This window comes from Coptis chinensis, chromosome 3 (assembly GCF_015680905.1).
Source record: "Coptis chinensis isolate HL-2020 chromosome 3, ASM1568090v1, whole genome shotgun sequence".
Lineage (NCBI taxonomy): Eukaryota > Viridiplantae > Streptophyta > Magnoliopsida > Ranunculales > Ranunculaceae > Coptis > Coptis chinensis.
This window is the reverse complement of record NC_141458.1, coordinates 101,963,116-101,985,276: the sequence shown is the minus strand read 5'-3', so window position 1 is coordinate 101,985,276 and position 22,161 is coordinate 101,963,116. Positions and strand designations below refer to the sequence as shown.

At 35.8% G+C, this 22,161-nt stretch overlaps 1 protein-coding gene and 1 pseudogene across 3 annotated transcripts; both read left to right on the top strand.

The window, feature by feature from the left end:
• The first annotated feature begins 405 nt into the window (after positions 1-405).
• LOC147512268 (putative alpha,alpha-trehalose-phosphate synthase [UDP-forming] 10 pseudogene) lies at positions 406-1,998 on the top strand (annotated as a pseudogene). The gene is made up of 3 exons (XR_015217480.1): positions 406-445; positions 1,306-1,509; positions 1,600-1,998. The product of XR_015217480.1 is annotated as a putative alpha,alpha-trehalose-phosphate synthase [UDP-forming] 10 pseudogene (transcript).
• Positions 1,999-9,212: 7,214 nt separating this feature from the next.
• LOC147512267 (cinnamoyl-CoA reductase 1-like) lies at positions 9,213-21,517 on the top strand. 2 transcript variants are annotated; one of them, XM_086595240.1, is made up of 8 exons: positions 9,213-9,342; positions 9,509-9,563; positions 11,106-11,385; positions 11,477-11,828; positions 12,610-12,747; positions 13,592-13,678; positions 13,811-13,886; positions 21,263-21,517. In XM_086595240.1, the coding sequence occupies exons 1-4, from the start codon at positions 9,332-9,334 to the stop codon at positions 11,608-11,610; spliced, it is 480 nt and encodes a 159-aa protein (XP_086451366.1). In that variant the 5' UTR covers positions 9,213-9,331; the 3' UTR covers positions 11,611-11,828; positions 12,610-12,747; positions 13,592-13,678; positions 13,811-13,886; positions 21,263-21,517. The 2 variants fall into 2 exon arrangements, with proteins under 2 accessions (XP_086451366.1, XP_086451367.1); XM_086595241.1 differs by lacking the exons at positions 12,610-12,747; positions 13,592-13,678; positions 13,811-13,886; positions 21,263-21,517 and having other exon boundaries at positions 11,106-11,380; positions 11,477-11,843.
• Positions 21,518-22,161: the final 644 nt, after the last annotated feature.

Genomic DNA, 22,161 nt, shown 5'->3' with positions numbered 1-22,161 from the left:
TTGTTTACGAGTTTGAGGAAATAGTATGATTTACGAGTTTAGTTTTGTTTATATTTACTTTGTTTTTTGGTAGTTAGTTTGGTTATAATTTTAGTGGTGTTTGTATTTAATGAGGCGATTTTTGTGTGTTCTTTTGGCCACCATATAATTCAGTTGCACTCAATGGAGATCTCTGCTCAAGAGAGCTCATTAGTACTTAATGACAATGCAATTCATGATCGTTGAGAACGGCAGCGTCAGAGATAGAGAAACCGAAGTTTTGTGCTTGATGAAGGCAGTTCCAAGTTTCATTAATTACATTGATCAGTCTCTGTTTCCAACTATTAATTACATTGATTAGTCTCTACAAAAGTCCTCAAATAGAATTATGGTCCTGAGGTTGATGTATGGAGTGCTGGACTAATCATGTACATCCTACTTTCTGGGATTCCACTTTTCTGGGCAGGTTAGTTGGTATTCTCCAAACTATACATTTTCACATTATATATGGTGTTTTGTGACTTGGGAAAGTACAGTTAGCCCCTATAGATCCGGTAATCTATGTTGAAATGTCCTAATATGATTATATATTGAAAACGCCCAATATGTTCAAATGGGCAAAACAATGCACAGATACTAGCAATTAATATTATGCTGCAGTTGCCAAATTTGGATTAGTTCTTTTGCTGCTGCTTGACCCTTAAATTAATCAATAGATAATTTCATCTCTAACACATTCAATGGTTTACATAAACTAAAAAAGGAGTTACACAGGCTATCATCCATTGCGTCAGAGATTTTAAAAGAAATTCTTGGCGTAAAGTTTCAGAGCCTGCTAGGACAATTAATTGACATGCAATTTAAACTATCTATAGATATAAGATCTGCGACAATTAAACGAAAGAGAAACAAGTCAGCACTTTTTGACGGAATTATATATTTTTTACTGTACAACTATTTGGATTGGATAGTGTGGGTGGAAATCTTATGTTACATTGCGAGAAACTGCATGACCAATATTCATGCGTGCCCAACAACTTAAAGGAATGAGGGAGCTTCTCACATTTGTTTGGTTACTAGCTAATAGCTCATTTAGGTTTTGATTATATATATATATATATATATATATATATATATATATATATATATTTTTTTTTTTTGTTGTTGTAGAAAAAGTCGATCGAAAGTAAGAACATTTTGAACAAAGAAAAAAAGTTGTTGTCCACTGTTGCACATCCCCAAGTCAATTTCAATTAAGCACGAAAATGCGTCTCCTACTCTCTTCTTAGATTCAATAGGAAAAGAATTGTGGAGCCTGAGCCTAAGCCTGTGATGGATTGTATACAGAGACAATTGATGGATCTTTCATAGAATCCAAGGAGAGTGCATTAGTTTGGCACCATCAGGATGTAGATCCAGAATCTGGGTCCTGTTAGGCCATGGAGCTATTGGACTATTTGGAAAGTGTACTTGCTAATGAACTTGTTGCTGTTAAGAAAGGGGCAGCATATTGTCGAAGTTAAGCCACAGGTCTGACAGACAGGTCTTCTTACATAAAAGTGTTATTCTTTCTCATTTAGTTGCCAAGTGTTTGTTGTAAAATTGTTTGTTGGTTTGCAGGGAATCATTATAACTTTAGTTGCAAAGAAAATTCTCTTTACATTATTTAGCAGTGGGAAGGCACCTGATTTTGTTATGTGTATTGGAGATGACAGATCTGACGAGGACATATTTGAAGCTATATCAAGTGCAACTTTTAATCCAGCAGTTCCAGAAATCTTTGCATGTACAGTTGGGCAGGAGCCGAGCAAGGCCAGATACTATTTAAATGATACCACTGAAGATGTGAGGATGCTTCAAGGACTTGCATCTACTTCCTGTCAGAAGCCAAGATATAGTTCTCATACTCAATTCGCTTTTGAGAGTGTTGCATGAAATACAGCCGAATCATAAAATTTTTGTTCTTGAGTTGCATACAAGTGCGATGATGTCGATATAGTATGGATTAGACCACATGCCCGATAGTATACTTGCATGTCCTAGGGGAAATGTGTTGTGCGAAAACGTAGGAGTAAGCTTGCTATTGATAGTAATTTAATTGGATATTTTATGAGGTGTTGTTGGTACAATTTTGTTACAGTGGTTGTTCTGGAACTATTTTGGTTGAGTTTAACAAAGACTGCCTGCTTTTCATAATGCAAGGTCATTTGAAAAGTATTTTGAAGCAGATCGTCTTGGCTACTCATATTGGTTGGTACTTAGTGTGGGTCAGCAAGTGGATGTTGTAGGCACTAAGCAGCAGTTCAATTTAAATTTTACAGCAAAGAACAGGTTGCAACACCACTCTGCATACCACGCTCATTGAGCGTGCATATTTGCTAGTAACTCATAAAGGATCCATTTTCGGATATAATAATGGAAAATCAATTTTTTTGGATATAGAAAATCATAAAAATAAGGGTTATTTAGCTTTTGGCCCCACTTTATATATGGATATTAGCGTTTGGCTCTCTTAAGTTGCTAAATTCATTTTTGGCCCCAGTTCTTTTAGTTGAATCAGTCAACTTTAACTCCACCGTATGTATTCTTCAAAATGGCAATTTTACCCCTCTCGTGACTCATGACTTGCACGTGAAACTGTAATGAAATATTCATTTGTTTTATTTCGATTCGAAATTCCATTACAATTTCAAAATTATCTCTTGTACAATTTCGATCAACAACATTACAATTTGTCTGATATCACGAGAAAACAAAACAAGATCTCTCATCTCTCCCTCATCTCTCTCATCTCTCTAATCATCAAATTACAAAGGATAGGAATGCTCCCCATCATCACGTACCCTAATTTCTGCTCCCCATCATCACGTACCCTAATTTCTGGTCATGATCAGTTGGTTTGATTGTTGTTTCTTAGCTCAAGCTTTAGTTCATTGGAAGGATTATTTAACTTGCAGAAAGGTATGTTTGTATGTACTTTGTTGGTTGCATGAAAATTGCATGTAAATTGTTGGTTGCATGAAAAGCGACCTGTCTCCAATAAACCTAGCTTCTCCTCCTCCATGAGAATCTAAGTCCAAGTTGGTCTCAACACAAAGCCTAAGCACACCTACAAAGCCCAAGTCTATTCTTAACTTTGAGGTAAGAAGGTCACCTAGATTTTCCTCATAACTGTCTCCAATAAACCAAGCTTCTCCAGTTATACAACTGTCTCCATGTGAAGATGAAGATGCATATGAGGGGATCCAAGTTGATGAAGGGATACAACAAACTGCAGAAGATGTTGTCAATGACTTTGCTGAGTTGTTTGAAACTGGTGAGGCATTTGTTGATGCAGTAAAAGAAGCAAGTGCCCAAGAAGAAAACAATGGGGAAGTACAGAATGATGATAGTGAAGATGAAGAGGGTGGAAGATACTTTGAGAAATTTCAAACTGGTGGTCCATGTGTGGATATGAGATGTGGGTATGTTAGTAATCAGTCAACTGAATATGATGATGATGATGATTTCACACCTCAAGATGTTGAAGAAGATGAAGCTGTATGTAATTTGGTGAATGAGGCAACTAATCTTGAAGAAGGAGCAGATGATGTGATTGATAGTCTTGGGTTGGGGACAAGTAACTTGTATTAGGGTGAACCAATCCCAAGTGTGGAGGATGAAGATATAAAAGAAGATAACAAACTGAAGCTAGAACCAGGCATGCAATGGAAGTCAATGCCTGGATGTAGGAGTTATCTGAAGAGTTTGGCAATACAAGACATATTCAGTTTCAAGCAAAAACAAAATAACACAAAAAGATACAGAATTTATTGTATTGGTGAAGACCATGTAGATAAAGAAATGGTTAAACCATGCACCTGGAAGGTAGCATGTAGTATCACAAGGGATCACCATACTGTGAAGTTAAGGAAATTTGTGGGGACTCATACTTGTGAGGCTGATGGAAAGAATCATGTGAAACAAGCCAAAGCTCCTTGGGTTGCACAAGTTCTTGAGGATTTCCTTAGAGATCACCCAAACATGAAACCTTTAGATGTTCACAAGGAAGTTTGGAGGAGATTTAGAGTTGAGTTATCTTATTACACTGCTTGGAAGGCTAAGGTCAAGATGTTTGAGAAAATAAATGGGAATTATGAGGCTAGTTATCTTGTAGTATCTGAGTTGAAAAAACAGATAGATATAAAGAATGTGGGAAGTCTGGTCAAATGGTACAGACATGGTGAAACAGGGGAATTTGTTAGGTTCTTGCTTGCTTACAAAGCATCATTGGATGGATTTGTCAATGGTTGTAGACCTATTATTGGGTTAGATGGCTCATTTCTGAAAGGGAAATATGGTGGATGTTGTCTAAGTGCAATGGCCTTAGATGCACAAAATGGGCTCTTCCCAATTGGTATCTATATTTGTAGGGGTGAGAATGGAGATGCATAGAAGAAGATTTTGAGTCAGCTGAGGCCTTATTTGATCATACACAAGGAACCACTTACCTTTATCTCTGATAGACAAAAGGGTCTCATTGAAGTTGTGGATGCTGTGTTTCCAGAAGCTAAGCATAGGTAATACACTGTGTTGCTAATATATTTTAATTCTTAAGTAATTCTTTGCATAATGTATTCACTTTCTTATTTACATGTATTTTAATTCTTTTTTGGTTCTATTCTTTTTTAGGTATTGCTTTAGACACATGTACAAAAACTTTAAGGTGAGTTTTAAGGGTGAGTTGCTAAGGGACTTGAGCTGGAAGGCAGTAGAAGCATTTAAAGAATGCCATCATGATAGATATATGGAACAATTACTGGATGTGGATGAGGAAGCTAAAGAGTGGTTAGAGGGGGAAGCAAAACACACTTAGATGGGCTAGGTCACATTTTGATCTCTCAACAAAATGTGATGCTATCACCAATAATTTCAGTGAATCATTTAATTCTTGGATACTGAAAATTAGAGATAAGCCCCTAGTGCAGTTTGCTGATCAATATAGTCTTGCTGTAATGAAGTTGATCCATGAAAGGAGGATTACTTCATAGGAACTAGTTGATAGTGATTTGGTGCTAGTTGCTATGGGAGTCATAAATAAGCTAGAAAACAAGTACAACAAATACAAAATACAAGGATTTGTTGAGGGATTTGTTGAAGGAGTTGAACACAACTCATTCTGTGTCATTAATGTCAAGACTGAAAAAAAGTTTGTGGTATATATGACAGGTTTGGAATGTACATGTGTAGTATAGCAAATGACTGGAATACCATGTGTTCATGCAATATGTGTTATTAGGAAAAGGAGAACACAGGGTTCTAGCTGGGCACAATAAGTAAAAATGGTGTACTATGCTTACATTTTAACCTTTATTGACAACAAATTTACATGTTTATTTCATTTTTTGTTTCTATTTAGGTACTGCAGTCCATTCTATAATGTCCAATCCTTTAAAGCCACTTATGCTGGTTTTATATATCATTTTGATAATGAGGAAGACTGGGACAAGGTGAATGTTGCACTTATTTATGTTTGAAATTCATTTTCCTTCATTGTACTTTGCTAATAGTGATTGTCATGAATGTCATTTAATAGGTTGAAATTGGTGATGAGGTACTACCTCCACCACTTGAGAGAAAATCAAGAAGGCCTAGAAAACAAAGAATTAGGGATGCAAATGAGGAGAGACCATCCAAGAAGAGGGTCTGCAAGTTATGTCATGTACCAGGCCATAACAAGAGGACATGTCCAATGAGAGAACAAGGTGGAACTAAGGGAATGCCAAAAGCAAAAAAAAGATAAAAGAGAGGAGAAGGTGAGTGTGAAGATGAGGCTAATATGCAGCAGCAAACACATGAACAAGTGAACTCTCAGGGAAATGAACAAGTGAACTCTTAAGCAAATGTGCACTCTCAGGGAAATGAACAAGTGAACTCTCAAGCAAATATGCACTGTCAGGCAAATGTGCAATTGAACTCTCAAGAAAATATGTACTATCAGGAAACCCATCAGGAAAATGTGCAAGTGAACTCTCAGACAAATGTGCACTCTCAGGAAAATGTGCAAGTAAACTCTCAGACAAATGTGCAAGTGGAACATATACCAAGGGCTGGTAGAGGGGGTAGAGCTGGTAGAAGGGGTAGAGGTGGTAGAAGGGGTAGGGGTACTGGTAGGGGAATGACTTATTGGTTTGGAGAAGACACACCAGCAAGCTCAAGCCAAGCAACACCACCCCCTCCATTAAATGAAACGCAGTAGTAAGTAGTCACATTGAAGGTATTAACCCTTCATTATTCAATATATATTTTGCATGTGTTTTCAGTTGTACTATTAGCTATTAATGCATAATTGTTACTGTTTTACTTTTGACCAACTATTTAATGTCTTAAATGTCATGAATGAAGGTGTTAGTTTCCATAAAAGGTAGTTCCCATACCTTTTCCTATAAAAGCAACACACACACATCACACTTAGAATATCTCTCTCACACATCTCATATCAAATGGGGAAAGGTAAGGGAAAAAATAAGGAAAAGGGGAAGAATAAGGATAAGGGTTATGAATATCCACCTCATCTCATGAGTGCAGTTAGATTTGGATATAACAATTATCCTAGAAATGTAGTTTTGGCTGCCAGAACATATGTAGATGAGCATGGTCATGATGTCTCATATGAAGAAGTCCAGGCTTATATCATGGAGTTGTTGGACAATCAAGAAAAGCAAAGGGTGGCTGTTGGACTGCTTGTATAAGTTCTTCAAGATTGGGAGAGGGAGTGTTTGGAGGAGTTGGAGGAGTTGGGGGAGTTGGAGGGGTATGTGGATGAGTATTTTACCATCTCTAAACCAAAAGCTGGTAAAAATAAGAAAGATATTGGAGAATGCAATTTAAAACAAGTAGAATCTGCAGGGGGAAGTCAAGCACAACCAAAGCCACAACCAAATATGGTTGTACAAGCTCTAATGTGTCCATCAAAGTTTGAAGCAGAGTTTAAGCTATCGACAAGGAAAAAGTGGAAGAAGTGATTTTGTCAGTGATTTTGGTTCTAAATCATTTTTTGTACATACATGCTAGGGTACCCTACATGCTATCTGTTTTCAGTGATTTGGTTCTAAATCATTTTTTGTTTTTCTTCTCTGTTTCTGCAGGGGAAGCAGTTGATGGGTGGTTTTTGGGGGGAAGCGGTGGTCGAAAGTGTTTTACCGCTTTTTGAGGGGAAGCAAAGTGGATCGAAAGTGTTTTTTAAAAAAAAATCAACAAAAATATTTTGTCTTTTGGTAGGTCTTTATGGAGGCTAGCTTTTGGTTGGTTAATTAGGTTATGTAATGAATGACTAGCTTTTGGATGGTTATGCTCTTTAATGGATGTTAGCTTTTGGTTGGTTAATTAGGTTATGTAATGACTAGCTTTAATGGATGCTAGCTTTTGATGGTGTACCTGTTATTTATGTATTTGGGCAGTCTATGTATTCGCAGTCTACTTGGTTACTTCAGTCTTTATATTTGTGCACTTGGAATCTGTGTATTTTTGCTCTGGATTATTTGCGTACTCAGTCTATGTAATGGATGATGTTCATTTTTATGTAATGGATGATGTTCTGTTTTATGTAACAATCCCTCACACTTACATTATATAGCAAAGCATTACATCTTCCTTACTTGATCTAATAGATAACTTGAACTTCATTACAACATTACATCTTCCTTATAGGGCAATCCCTCACACACTTACATTATTGGCACAACCATTAGGTAAATGACATCCCTTGCATAGGCTGCACACTTCACACAACTCAAGATCTTATTTGCACATATTACAAACTTTGTTCTCAACCTTTAGATCAAAGTAGATCTACTCCACAACACTACATTGCTCAAACGAGCACTTCAAATACTTGTATTCTAGAATTCCTTGTACTCCACTGTTAACACGACCAAAAACCACTTTCATAAAGCCACAACAACAAGCACGAGGGTAATGCATCCCAAAATACTTACATGTAGGAGCATAATGCCCAATTTCAAAACACAATTGACAAACCTGCAAAACAAACAAAAACAAAAATTAAATTAAATAAACCTTTGTTTTTGGCCCCTCTTTGTGGAAAACTTTCAAGCTTTTGGCCCCTCCAACATTAATGGACAGTGGGATACTACTTGGGGTAATACTCGAAGAAAGTACAAACCTTTGGTGCACCAACGATAATAACTTGACTGCCACCCATTCTATCTTTACTTTGGAGTAAGAAATGAACAAAAAAACTCAAGATGGAAACCAGTATTTATAGATTAACAACCATTAGCCGTTGGGAGCAACATTTAAAGCCCAACGGCTCATTATCAGTAACCGTTGGATGGAAACCACATGATTTCGACACGTGTAAATTTGATTTGTTTTCAATCAAATCAGTACGTGTGTCACGTGTGAGGGGTATTTGTGCCATTACGAAAATGTGAGTGCGAAAACATACGGTGGAGTTAAAGTTGACTGATTCAACTAACAGAACTGGGGCCAAAAATGAATTTAGCAACTTAGGAGAGTCAAACGCTAATATCCATATATAAAGTGGGGCAAAAAGCTAAATAATCCTAAAAATAATATGAATAATGAAAAGAAGAAAATAAAGAGAATACTCAACATCAAATAATGAAGGCAATCACTAACCACAGTTAGCGTGCATGGAGGAACTGATGATTTTGGGAAGAGAAGAAACCGGCCAATGTTTAGAATACGTTGGGTTTTCCAAAAAAACAAATCGGTGTTTTAAAAAGCCGAAAACTTTTAATATTTGCTAGGATATTTTTGAAATTGGGCGAAATTTCATTGTATCGAGGAGGAGATTATAATTTGATAATAGATTAAGGAGAATTAAACAAATTTGGAGAGGTGCCACTAATTATTATTCCATCCGATTTTTTAGGAGCCAATCATGTTGCTTGAGGTGCAAAATAGAGCGATATGGTGAGGAGAGAGAATGTATGTGAGCTTTTATATATTATATATATATATATATATATATATATATATATATATATATATATATATATATATATATATATCTTATATTATATATAAAGAGGATACCAGATTTCCCAATTAATTAGTTTCCGGATTCCGGTTTTACACCAAAGTTTTTAATGGAAAGGGTACCGGAAAGTTGGACAACCATTTTCTTTTTGTTCTAACTTAAAAGGATAAATTTGTAATTCTCTTATATTTCGCCGAATAATAACCCGAAACAGACACACCGCTTCGGGCACTTTACCCGCAAATAAAAAAAAACAAACGCTTAACCTTCGTCTTATTATTCTAACTGTCCATCTTCTTCGCTACCAAAATAATGAATCTCCACCGCTTCTGATAATATGGTGAAATGGGTTTAAGGTACTTTTTGTTTCTAATTCGATCGGATTTTATTTTCGTTTACTTTTTTAATGCCTTAATCACTTTTCATAATCGAACTTCCCTTTTATTCCATCTTATTCCTTGCTTTAATCAAGGCTCCAATTATTTATGTTGGTTCATTTAATCTACCTTTATTATGTTGCAGGAAATTATGTTCAACGGAATCACTACTGTGCAACTTCAATACTTCAATGGAAGAGGTGAGTTCAACGAGTTTTTTTTCTTACTGTTCATAAATTCAACCTTCTGATTTACCAAACCTGGATTGTATCACTATCGTTTTAGATAGTGAAGTGTATCATTTGCAGTCTCATCTCTATTTTCTGTTTTTCCATTTCGTTTTGGTTCATGGAAATTCCATTGTTTGATAAATTACCTCTTTATTTATAGTGAAGCGTTTCATATGCCTTATTTTTATTTAATTTTTCTGTACGAGTTGAAGTGTGAAGAGGAACAAAGTAGTTGTCTTCTTTTCTTACAGATTTTTTGAACAAAGTATGTTTCTGAACATTTAAGTATTTTTATCTAGAAACCCACACTACTGTATGGTGAGTTTTGGTGCTTTTTTTAGATATACCAAACGGGGAGACACTATACCATTTTACATGTTGTATAGTTTCGACACCAATCTTTTTTTTTATATATATATGATTTGTTGTGTTTGTGCATCTTCTTAGAAGAACTCATTTTGGGAGAGTTTCCTAGACACAAGGTTAATAGTAGACAATCATTGTTAGCTTTTTGTCCGCCCTTTTCTTTTTAACTTCTAATTGTTTGAAAAAAATGCCTGATAACTTTCATCCTCACTTTTATGTTTAGTTACAATTGAGTTTTGTGGCTTCACAAAACAGGATTGTTTAATATCAATTAGTTTGCGCTTCACAAAATCAGTTTGAGGCTTTTGTATTTTTGCTTCGCTGTTTTTGGGGTGTAATGGCTTTGTCAAACACAGGTCGGTGTTAGGACTGTTTAATTACAATAGTGTCATTCAAAATGGGATTCTGGACAGTCGATCATAAATTTGCAAGTAATGATGACATAATTCTTTTTCTTACAAATAAATTAAATTCTTTTTAGATCTGAGAGTCCCACATATCTGTATAAATGAAGACCAAACGTATTCAATCTTTCTGATTTATCTTATTTTTCAAGTTTGAGCTGCTGTTAGTATATTAGCATTATTCTAGATTCACTAGAAATCTTTAAGGTGAAATAAATCTTTATGAGGACCATGTGAGTCGGATAACAATGTCCAGGGTAGCTTTTTTAATTATGAATTTAGATTTTATTTACTTTTAATGGAAGAGGGACCTTTCCAATGTTTCATTTAGTTGATAATGTTGCTGGCATAGCATCAACATCACCAACGACTTTGGTTTTATTTTCTTTAGCAAGCTTCCAAAACCACCCCTTTATAAGTACATTTTTCCATTCATTGTTCTCCTCAGTTTTCCATTCATTCACAACTATTCATCGATCTCTCTTTGATTCTTCTAAAATAAACAAGAGCATGTCAATTGTTGCGCCTCTTCTTTTGTTCTTTATTGTCATCTATGGCACCCTAGCTGATCCTGATATCTGTGTGGCTGATCCCTCCTCTGGTTGGTAACTTAATATTGTCTACTTTTCTTTCTGAAAGTTTTTGTGGTACATAATGGATTGTTTGTGGAGATTTCATGTGATTTGTGTATTTCTACTCCCAATTAGTAAATTCCCCTGACTCCATCTAACCATCTAACAAGGCTGATCTTCTTGATTACGAGAGCCTTTGCGAAGCTATTAAAGGTTGTCAGGGAGTTTTCCATACAACTTCTCCTGTTACGGATGATCCTGAACAAATGGTGGAGCCAGCTGTGAATGGTAACAAGTTTGTAATTGACGCAGCTGCAGAAGCTGGTGTTTGTCGCGTTGTCTGTACGTCTTCTATTGGTGCAGTCACTATGGATTCTAATAGAGGGCCTGATGTCGTTGTAGACGAGTCTTTCTTGAGTGATCTAGATTTTTGCAAGATGACCAAGCTAGGTTCATTTCCATCAGAATTTTCTTATTAACTTAATCATTTTGTAAATGAAATTATTTTTATCTAACACTTTCAGTACAATTGAATGTGCAGAATTGGTATTGTTATGGCAAAGCAGTGGCCCAGCAGGCAGCATGGGAGATGGCAAAAGAGAAAAGAGTAGATTTGGTGGTGGTGAACCCTGTGTTGGTGGTGGGTCCATTACTTCAACCAATCGTCAACACTAGCATCCTTCACATACTCAAGTACCTCACTGGGTCTGCTAAAACCTACTCCAACTCGGTACAGACTTACGTTCACGTTAGAGACACGTGGATTTAGCTCACATACTCGATTACGAGACTCCTACTTCTGGAAGGTATCTATGTGCCAAGAGCGTACTGCACCATAGTGATGTGTTGGAGATATTGGCCAAATTCTTCCCTGAATACCCCATCCCTACCAAGTAAGTATAGTATATTAATACGTAACTATGTATGTATTTGTTCGTAATTAATTACCATTCACTATCTAGCCAATCAGATCAGAACACCATGCCCACTATTGAGTGGGGGCCAAAATATGAGTAGATAGTGTCATAGTGGCCCTAGTTCCACTAAGGCAGTAAGACTGAATCTACAACTTTCTACGCATGCCTGATTATGCTAATGGACAGGCTCAGGTGCTCAGCAAATTACAAACCGGCCATAAGGTTACCTACTTAAGCGAAAAAGACAATTGAGGGCTGTAGTAATTTATTTGTGTTAACATTTTTTTCCTTAAGATATTAGAATCTTATGGACACGTAGCAAATCCATACTTAGTATCATGCATAGCATGCTGAATTTTCCTTTTATCCACGTGTCGACTGATGTGGGTTGGTGGTGTTGGAACTATTCAGTTTCTTACGCATCGAAAGAGGGACCATTGAAGAAGTCTATAGATTCCTTTTTTCTTAAGAAAAATGCTAATCAGCTACCTTAATTAGTCATCAGTGTTGCCCCTAATTATCCTGAACAACACGTTTATATCTGTTTTTAAACATTTATATAGCCATTGTCTATTTTAGTTAGGGTCATCTTTTGATGCCTATTAAACATGGTTACATCGTGATTCTCCCCGTGACAAGCTGACCATATTTTACTAGATATTGTTTTAGATGATTGCCGAGGAATTCAAAGCATGTACTATGTGAATGTAGTTGTTTTGGGTTTATCGCCACTTGATATTTAATTCATGGTTTTCAGCAAATCCAAATTTGAAGACGCCATGATTAAGAGAACCGCTGCTGCTCAAAAAAAATACAAGTGAATAATATGGTACAACTTCTACTGTGATATTCATTGGTGAAGTTATGAAAAACTCAGAGCGTTGTATTTACAAAGGTGAGTTGTTTTTAATTCGATGCCCTTTACCGCTTATTAGTTGGTTCCATAATGCTATGTTAATTGTATTGATGAGTTAGGATACAATGACTTGGGTTTTCATGCTTAGTTAATTGGTTTCTCCACGAGCATCTAAAAACGTCGAATACCTTTTTGTTCATCATGTGTTCGTGTTGATAAATCTGACTACGTTCTTATAATTGCACTCAAGTAATTTGTAAATATGTGCAACTAATACACGCCTGTGGACTGGAATGACTCAAACTTTTGTTCTTTAATTGAAATGCTGGGTTTGGGAATTTAGTTACGCAGTTATCAAGAATATAAAAGTAATAAAACATTAGTTAGTTTGCAATCTATTCTTGAAATGGTGGTATTTTATTGGGATATTGTCTTTCTGCTCTTGTTAGGACAACTTTGATTTTTGCTGTATTACCAACAAGTACTACCATTGCTACCATTCTTTGTCGGTTAATATACATCCTATGCTCCCAAGGATGAGGTCCTGAAGCCACCAGGTTTTAGTTTCACCAATTAATGAGGTGGAGAAGTCCGTTAAGTAGATAGCATTTCTCCGATTAAAGTTCACATCAGAGTCAACCTTGATTATATACCACAATGCCTCCAGTACGATTTTCTTGCTGCCTTAACACTATTACTTCTCTGACCCTTTTAATCAAGGAGGAAGCTGGGACTGATTCTGTTCCATGATAACTTGTAGTTGACATAACACAGTAAAAGATTATTACTCTTCCCCTTTCCGTTGTGCGGATAGAGTATGTTATGAAGTTTTCTACGATCGAACCTCTAAATTCTAATGTAACATTACCACGATTGTCTACAGCCTGGTTGCCGATGTCCACCGCACATTACTTTATGGAGGCATATTTTTGTACCCTGCAGATAAGAAAAGTACAAATGGAAAACTACGGTATGGTATTTGGAACATCCTATTCTCTTTTTGATATGCACATCAAATTTTGATATGTCTCATTGCAATAATTTGGTGGCATATGAGATATTTTTGGATCCTTTTTTTATGAAGTTGTATGTCTTGAAACAGAGTTCTCTATGAAGTTTCCCCAATGTCTTTCTTGATGGAACAAGCAGGAGGTCAGGCATTTACAGGCAAAGAACGAGTGAGGACTATAGAACATTCTTGCTTTTCAAAGTGGATGATTTTTTCGCTTTTTGTATCAATAGTTGAGACATTCTACCATGTTCTTTATCGTATGTATGGTTGGCGTTGGTTTCGTTGGCATCATCTGTAGACCTGTCCATTACTATTTAGGTTCATATTAATTTTCTTTTAAAGACATGCTTTTATACTGTAGGAAAAACATTCACGTTAGGGTTCCTGTAAGTTAGGATCACTACACCATAAGAGTCATTTTGTAACGCAGCAAAATTTTCATTTGTAACACATATATCCGTTACTACCTTTCTAACAGACATAACTGTTAGGTTCATTCGTATCCGTTAGTATATTTTATTTTATTTTTCCAATTATTATAAAAGTATTATTTTAATGTTTAGTAACAATTAATTTCGTTAGGAAACAAATAAAAAAAAGAAAAAACATCTAACACAAAGACCAAAAGGGTATATGTGGAACTAACGGAAAATATTAGAACTAAATAAAACAAAGTTCTCTCCGACGCTCATCTCTCTCAAGTCTTCATGCCTCCATGAAAACCTCGTCTCCTCTGTCAAAGAAGGAAGTGAACCAGATACGCTTTCTCTCTCACTCTCTCTTTCTACCCAAACCCTAGCTAGCGAATTTCCAAGTTTTTTGTTTTAATAGCACGAGTTCTGGTTCCTTCTTAATTAGAAGCTCTTCAACTTCTTTTTATGCTTATTGGTTAGTCTCTTCCGTGAAATCTAGTTGCTTTCTCATTTTTGTTCAAAGAAATTAGTACTGAGATTTGGGTAATTTCTTCTTTGAGATGCATATTCATACGGTTAGGGCTTCATATTTCAATTGTGATACAAACTCGATTGGAAGAACTAATGATGTGCTTGGGCAGCAACTGTTTTCTCTTACAAATAGTGAATAAACATTCCTCTATCAGAGAAGAGCAACCTAACAAGGGAACTGGCACAGGTTAGTTGATTTTAGTTCGTATCTTCTTTGATTCATCGAGTTTAGTTTTCAACTTTGCCAATTGTGTTTTTAACAAAACTTGTAATCCTTGAATTTGAGTACAAGTTGAAGTATTAGTTTGCTGAAACAAAATTACATCTTGAATGGTTTTACTGTTGTTTATGGAATTGGGGTTGATTCAAGCTTTTAAATTTCAGACCATGAAAGCATCAAACAATGTCAAAGTTACTGCTAAAAACATGCACGACGTGCACCAGGAACTATACTAATATCCTTTTTGTCCTGATTAGGATCTAATAGCTCAATTTACGTAACTGGGTTTAGCTTTGGTACTTAATTCTCTTTACTACTTGAAGAAAATAATTTTAGAGCTAGGTGCCCGGCCAACCCTCATTAGGCTTCTTCATTTTGACATCGGAATTGAAATAATACATAGATACATAACATAGCTCCAGTTTCCACAATGCCTCATTCTTTTTTATTACTATATGCATCCCCTTGCAAGCATCTCCTTGTGTTCTTTATAATGAAGGCCCCTTATTGGTTTAGCTTTTGTACGTTTATGGTCTGATTTATTTTAACTGATTCTTTAGTTGCATTTAAGTGGTAATTTCTAGTTTCAATTTTATTCAAGTTGTAATCACTTACTGGGTGTGCAGAACGGAGGGGACAATGCGTGTTGGAGTTGATTAGCGGTGGAATTTAGACATTGGAGCTTATCTGGTTGGATCTTTGTGGGTTCAGTAGAAGCCATGAATCTATAGTTTAGTTGTCCATGAAAATCCAAGTTCTTTGGTGATCTCGCCTGCCAGGTGTGTGTGAAAAGTCTGCTTCTATATGAATTTACCGTTGCATACAAATACATAACTATCATATTTGTTGTTGCCCTTCTTTAACTACACCAGAATTGATTAATAACGACATCTTGTTAGGACTGTGTTGACCGTCCTTAATGTAGGACTGCAAGAACTGTCCTATATAGCCTAAGCCTGTTGTATATTGGCATAAGGTAAAATAAAGGACGAGCTTTAGTGTAGTGCATCCACAACGGTAGCGGTAGTGCTTGAATTTTCAAGAACTCGTCGCGGGGTAGTTTTTCATTCTCGCGCTCATTATACCAGTTAGAAACCCTAGTGGAAATAGAAGAGAGAAAAAAAAAAGGTGACTTCTAAGTTCTAACAAGCCATGAGTTTTGTCATTGAATCAAGAGCTCTACTATGAAATTGTAAGCTCTCCTCCCAAAAAAAAACCATAATAATATTTAGTCAATGCTTTAAAGCTTCAAGTTTAAGTTTTTCATCTTATATTTGTTTGTTAAATTGAAATGGGTAAATTTCTTTTGCTAGAGTTCACTCAAATCAAAGTTCCTTCTCCAAATCGAGGTAAATTTCTTCCCTTTTTCATTCTTCTTGTTTTATTATTATTATGGATTCAATGGGGTTTTCTGAATCTATCATGTGTTTTCGGTTATAAATTCCTTTCCTTTTTTCCTTTATCTCATATTTGTTCTATTTACTTATATATTGAAGGGATTTGTCTACTGATTTTTGCAAAAGTTTCCCTATGGAGGTAAAATGTTAAATCTTTTTGGGTTTGTTCATTTTTGTCGAGCTCAGTAATGAGGGCTTCTGACTCAAGTGAGGGCATTAAGGTGATTGGACATGGGCTTTGCTTTCTCTTGTGTAACGATCTTTCTCTCAAACTTAGCAAAAAAAAAAAAAAATGATTGTGCTGCAATATTGCTATCTTAATACCAAAAAGCTTTGTGGTAGTACCATTTGTGGATTTATAGTAATATGCTTAAGATTGTATAATGGTTGGATGTTTGTACAAGCCTTGTACTAAATATTTTATTCCAATACCTTCTGTGTACCATGCATTCCAAATATTTTGTTTTAAATGGTACATACAATAGTTTGTTGCCTCCTCCAAGTTTGTATGACCACGTTAAATGAGTCAAATTTGATTTTTCCAAGTTTCATGTGCTTGTTTTCTTAATACTTTTTTACATGACCAACCAAGAAATCCAACATCTAAAATAGAACTGCTGGAACTCGCAAAGTATGTTATTAACTTGATAAGTAAGCTTACCTTTTTTCGTGCCCAATCGTAGCTTGTCTTATGGAAAACTACCATGGCATTGATAACCCCTCCTTCACTTGCATTCCAAGAGGGCAGAAGAAAGAGTATTGCTTATTCTCGATCAATAGTTCGCGGCACGGCACTAGTCGCTAGTCTAGATGGGGATGCCACCAAGCCTCATTCCCCAAGAGCTTTCAAAATCCGGTGTGAAACAGCCTAGCATCACTTTAGATAGAGAACTGGGGTGTCATTGCATTGTATTATTGTATCTCATATTCTCATCTATTTGGTAGACATTAGTACGTGTTACAAAACCTGTTTCTTGGAAGCATTAAGTAGCTATTTTTTTCTTGAATGCCATTCTTATCCTTTGTCTATTTGTAGGAAGATAACAAGTCCAATTCTTGAAAATATAGCTGGAATGAAGTATTGCGTGTGCGAGCATACATACAGCTCATCATATATGACCCTGGGCATCAATATCAGGTTTGTTTGCTAAACCCAATGATGATATTGCTTTTTTCTTTCCACTACTTAGTACTGGTAATATAATATTTCTTATTTCTTCTTGAGAATTGGATCTACATTCTAAGATTTTGATGTGTGTTTATGTTATATATCTTCTAAATCATGTAATGATCTCTTTAGTTATCCTTTTATCTTGGACCCATGTCTGGTTTCTTGCAAAATGGAAGCAGTTCTATATATTTTATTGAAATGGAAGAGTTCAATAAGGTTCATAGACAGGTGGCGTATCATCTCTAAATTGTTCTAAGTGTTTTGTACTGTCTGACCTATAAGTTGTTATGTGTTCCTCTAATATGTGTTTTTCTTTCTCTTATTTCATTCCTTAGGAGGATGAAGAATTGGCATACTGACTGATTTTCTTCTATTTTAAAGGGTGTGGGAAACAATGATTATTTCTGTGATATGACTGCAAGGCAAAAATTTAGTTTCGAGTCATTAGATTCAGAAGAATGAAATCCAAGTTCACCTTCAGGTATTGTTCTAACTCAAATCTTGGATTGAAGGTTAATTCTTTATGTACTCTTTTTTCTATTATTAGAAAAAAAAAATTACTTGCCTTGCTGAAAGAAATTAATACAGACTAAATTTGTTCTTATCAAGGAAATGGGTTGTTGGTAGTGTTTAGATATAGTTTTCTACATTTAATTCACTTGCAAAATGGATGACTCATTAGCACTGCACTATGGTGTTTGAGTGGTAGTTGTTCTACCTTTCTAATACGTTATGGGAAATCATAATGGTAAGGGACGAGGTGTTGTTAAGGTGTTATAAGAATTGTGTGATAATGTTGAGGTAGTGCTTTTTGGATTCTATTTTAAGGCTTGGTGAGAGAACCATTTTGTCCAATTTCTTTTCTACCATGGAAGACTCATGGTATGCATGTTGAATCCATGTGATCTTTTAGGGAGGGTGAATCAAGTAAATTGATTTGGTTATGTGTAGGTTAAGCTTACTAAGTGATCGGATAAGGGGATTTAATTTTCACAGTACAAGTTTAGACATTTGAATTTCAGTTGTTTATTAGGTGCACGAGTTTAATTATATTGCATGCTTGTATCCTTATTTGTTAGTAATCAACTGATTACTTTATGATGGAAAGACACTTCTTTGGCACATAGGAATTTGAATGCAAACATAGATGTTCTCAAAGCAATACGAGAGGTACACTTGATATTGCGGCATTGCTGCATAATATACTGTGAGATTATCAGAGAAACGGAACTGTCCACATCCTAGTGCCTTTATTGAGGTAATAATATGCCTGTTACATCATTTTGTAGTATTAAACTACATTTTAGGTTTCAACTTTTTGTGGTCTCTTCTTTTATGTGGGAAGTATGAGATTAATGCGATTTTCTTTTGGCAAAAACAGGTATACACATCTAATGATGTAAGGGTGCAGATGGTGGTGTTGCTTCTGACTGGTAGTTGGCATATTCTCAATGGTCGAGTTGGTAGTTGTGTCAACTTGTTAGTGTTTGTCAGTTTCTGTTATGTTGTCTTACAATTCTTGTTGTAACTTTGGATGGATACGATTAGGTTAATCCATTTTTACAAGTGTTTGGTTTCTAAATTGGGATTTAGATTGGTGGCTTTAATTATATAATGTTAACTGAGTGTGGTTTTTTTTTTATTCACTTGTTACTTGAGTTGTAATGTAATGTAATATTTTCGTATGTAAGATAGATTGTGGATAATCTGATGTAATGTAACTCTGTACAGGGTGGAAACCTTTTGGTGCCAGATTTTTTTTTTTTTTTTTTTGCACTGGATTGTTTTTAAGTAACGGTTATATCTGTTACGCTAAATGTTAGTAATGGAAGGGCCCCAAGCTTCACTAACACTTATATCCGTTAGAAATGAAATATCCATTACTAACAGATATATTCGTGACTTACAAATTTCTTTTCCCGCTAGAAAAATGCGCCAAACTGTACTAACACTTATAGCCGTTAGAAATGACAAATTTAAACGACCTTTCAACAGTTGGCTATCCGTTACAAAGAATGTTAGTAACGGATATAACCGTTACTAAAAGTATTATCAGTAACGGTTATATCCGTTACTAAATTTGGCTTAAGTGAGAGTGACACCTGATAAAAGTAAAATAATAGTCTACTCACGAAATGAACGATTAAACTCAAAACGTAAGTAAACTAATGTTGAGATATAGTGGAGTAGAGTGATTCGTTCCACTCTCAAGTGCCTATATTTATCAAAGATTCTACTCTCAAGTCTATGAGATATAGTGGAGTAGAGTGATTCGTTCCACTCCTAGTCCTTCCGCATGCTGTGTTCTCACGTGTTTGTACTCTCTACTTAAAGTCTAATGAGAGATTTACGAAAAAGGCAACTAGACTACGATGCAACTACCCACGAAATGCAACTAGTCGACGATGGGAATAACTAAGGGAATGCTACGTTGATTCTATGATAAGGAGTTAGAGGGGATTGATTCCACCTTAACTTCGACTTAATCCTATTAATCCATTTAATCGTCAGTAATCGAATTGAATCGCCGCAGAACAATTGGTTCTTCCTAATCCCTAATTACACATGGCATTCCTACCAATTCATAACTAGCATGTGAACGATTAAACCTATTCTCATGGTGAACTAATCGTTTCTAGAGTGGAAAGGAAATTACGATGATTCTACGATATTCGGAATCAAGCTTTCATCAAGGCTTCTCAACTCCCTCTAATGGAGGTTTAGCCGAGAATCATTACGCAATCATTTCTAATTACATTTAAACTAAACATGATATAAAGAATTGAAATTTACTTAATTAAACAATAATGAAATCTAATTTAATGACTCAAATGAAATAAAGACAGGAATTGAAATTAGATCTAGGAATGGAAATGACAAAATCGAAATTGATAAAAATACTACTTTATTGATCTAATCAAAATGAAGAACAAGATTCAAAGGTTTAATCTAATACAATAATTGAAATGGAACTAAACTTAATTAATCTACATGAAAAACTAGATCTAGAATTCATTAATGGAGGCTACTAATCTAATCTATTTCTAGGTCTAACTATCTACCATTAACAAAGAGCTAAGCTTTTGTTTTTATACATTCAGATCCAAAAATCGTGCATGGGCTTGGAGCCATATTTTGGGCCAGAGAATCAGGCCCAAAACCCAATTCTTTCAGTCCAAAAAGGCCTCTTCAGCTGCAGTTGGCTTCAACAGACTTTCCGTCCACTTCTGCTCCTCTGATTGGGTCAAGGCTTAGACCAATGGAAAGCTCTTTCCGAGTCGGTCGTTTTGACATAAGGTAGGCCCCATTCCGAGGTCTGAGTCCAAAGATATGTCCTTCGGAAGTTCTGCTGACTTTGTGTGCTGTTTCGGCCCGCGTCGACTTTTTAGCTTTTGACCGGGGTTTTAGAAAGGCTTTGTCTTCTCGAAACTTGGCCTTTAATCACGAAACTCCTTAGTAACCGACCTTTGCTCCTTTATCTCGCTAAAGTGGCACATTTCTGCACATAATGGACTTTGAAGCCTGAAATGCATAAAACACGAATGTCGGTGTTAACTCTTAATTATTACTCACATAATTGGTCTAAAAGTATGACTGTTAAAGGGTTAAAACTACAGTTTTGGGCTCTTATCAACGCCCCAGAGGTAACGAATATAAGCGTTAGTAAAAATATAAGTAACGGATATAGTCGTTGGTAAATGCCTTTTTTGGTGTAGTGGATACTGCAGAGAGACAGAGAGATAATTGTCAATGATTCTGCTTATAATTGATGCTGTTAATTATGGAGGATAACGTTTTTGGTCTTGGCAGGCACTTGATTTGGTTCCGACGAAGATCCACAAGCGGTCCCTAATATTCCTTGGCAGCTATGATGATGTTGAAGAAATCAAAGCGCTTTATGCTGCTGAAGAAAAGAAAGCATGTTTATGCAAATCCTAAATATAGTCTTTTAACTTTCCCCATATATTCTACTTTCTTATAATACCTCTTTGTAATTTGAGGATACAATTAGTGATGAAAAGAAGAAAAAACAGTTATTAGCTTCATATTCTCGATTGGTATCATTCACTAGGAATTCTTCTTTGTGCATAGAAGCATGCATTTGATGGTCGTTTTTTTTGGCATTTGTCTCAGCAAGGTGTTACAGTACTGACAACACAACGTATTACCAGTCAATCACATTTAAGGATCCCCCTTCTTTCAGCTTATCCACCGAACCAACCATTGTCAAACATTAAGCGATTCGGCTACATAGTTCAAGAGACATCTGGGTTTGGAACCACCATGCTCGTAGATTGATCCCGAATGGTTAAGTTCAGTGAAACAAAGCCCATATGATTTTCACTCAGATACTCACTTTCAAAGTTTCAATACCAAAAAAAAAATGAAGAAATTTCCTACTCCTCACTAATTCCAAAAAAAATGGCTGGAACTGGCAGCAGAAGAACCCGACCCGTTAAACCCGAACAAGTTCCATTAATAATCGCAAACAACCTATTATCTTATATATAATGCGGATACTAGATTTTCCAATTAGTTCTCGATTTTACACCAAAGTTTTTAATGGGAAGGGTGTCGAAAAGTTGGACAGTCACTTTCTTTTTGCTCTCTGCAGAAAGGGTAAATCAGTAATTTACATAATTTCCCAGGACTATAAAACTCAACGCCTTCAGAAAACAGACAGAGACACCGTTTTGTGGTTTCACAAT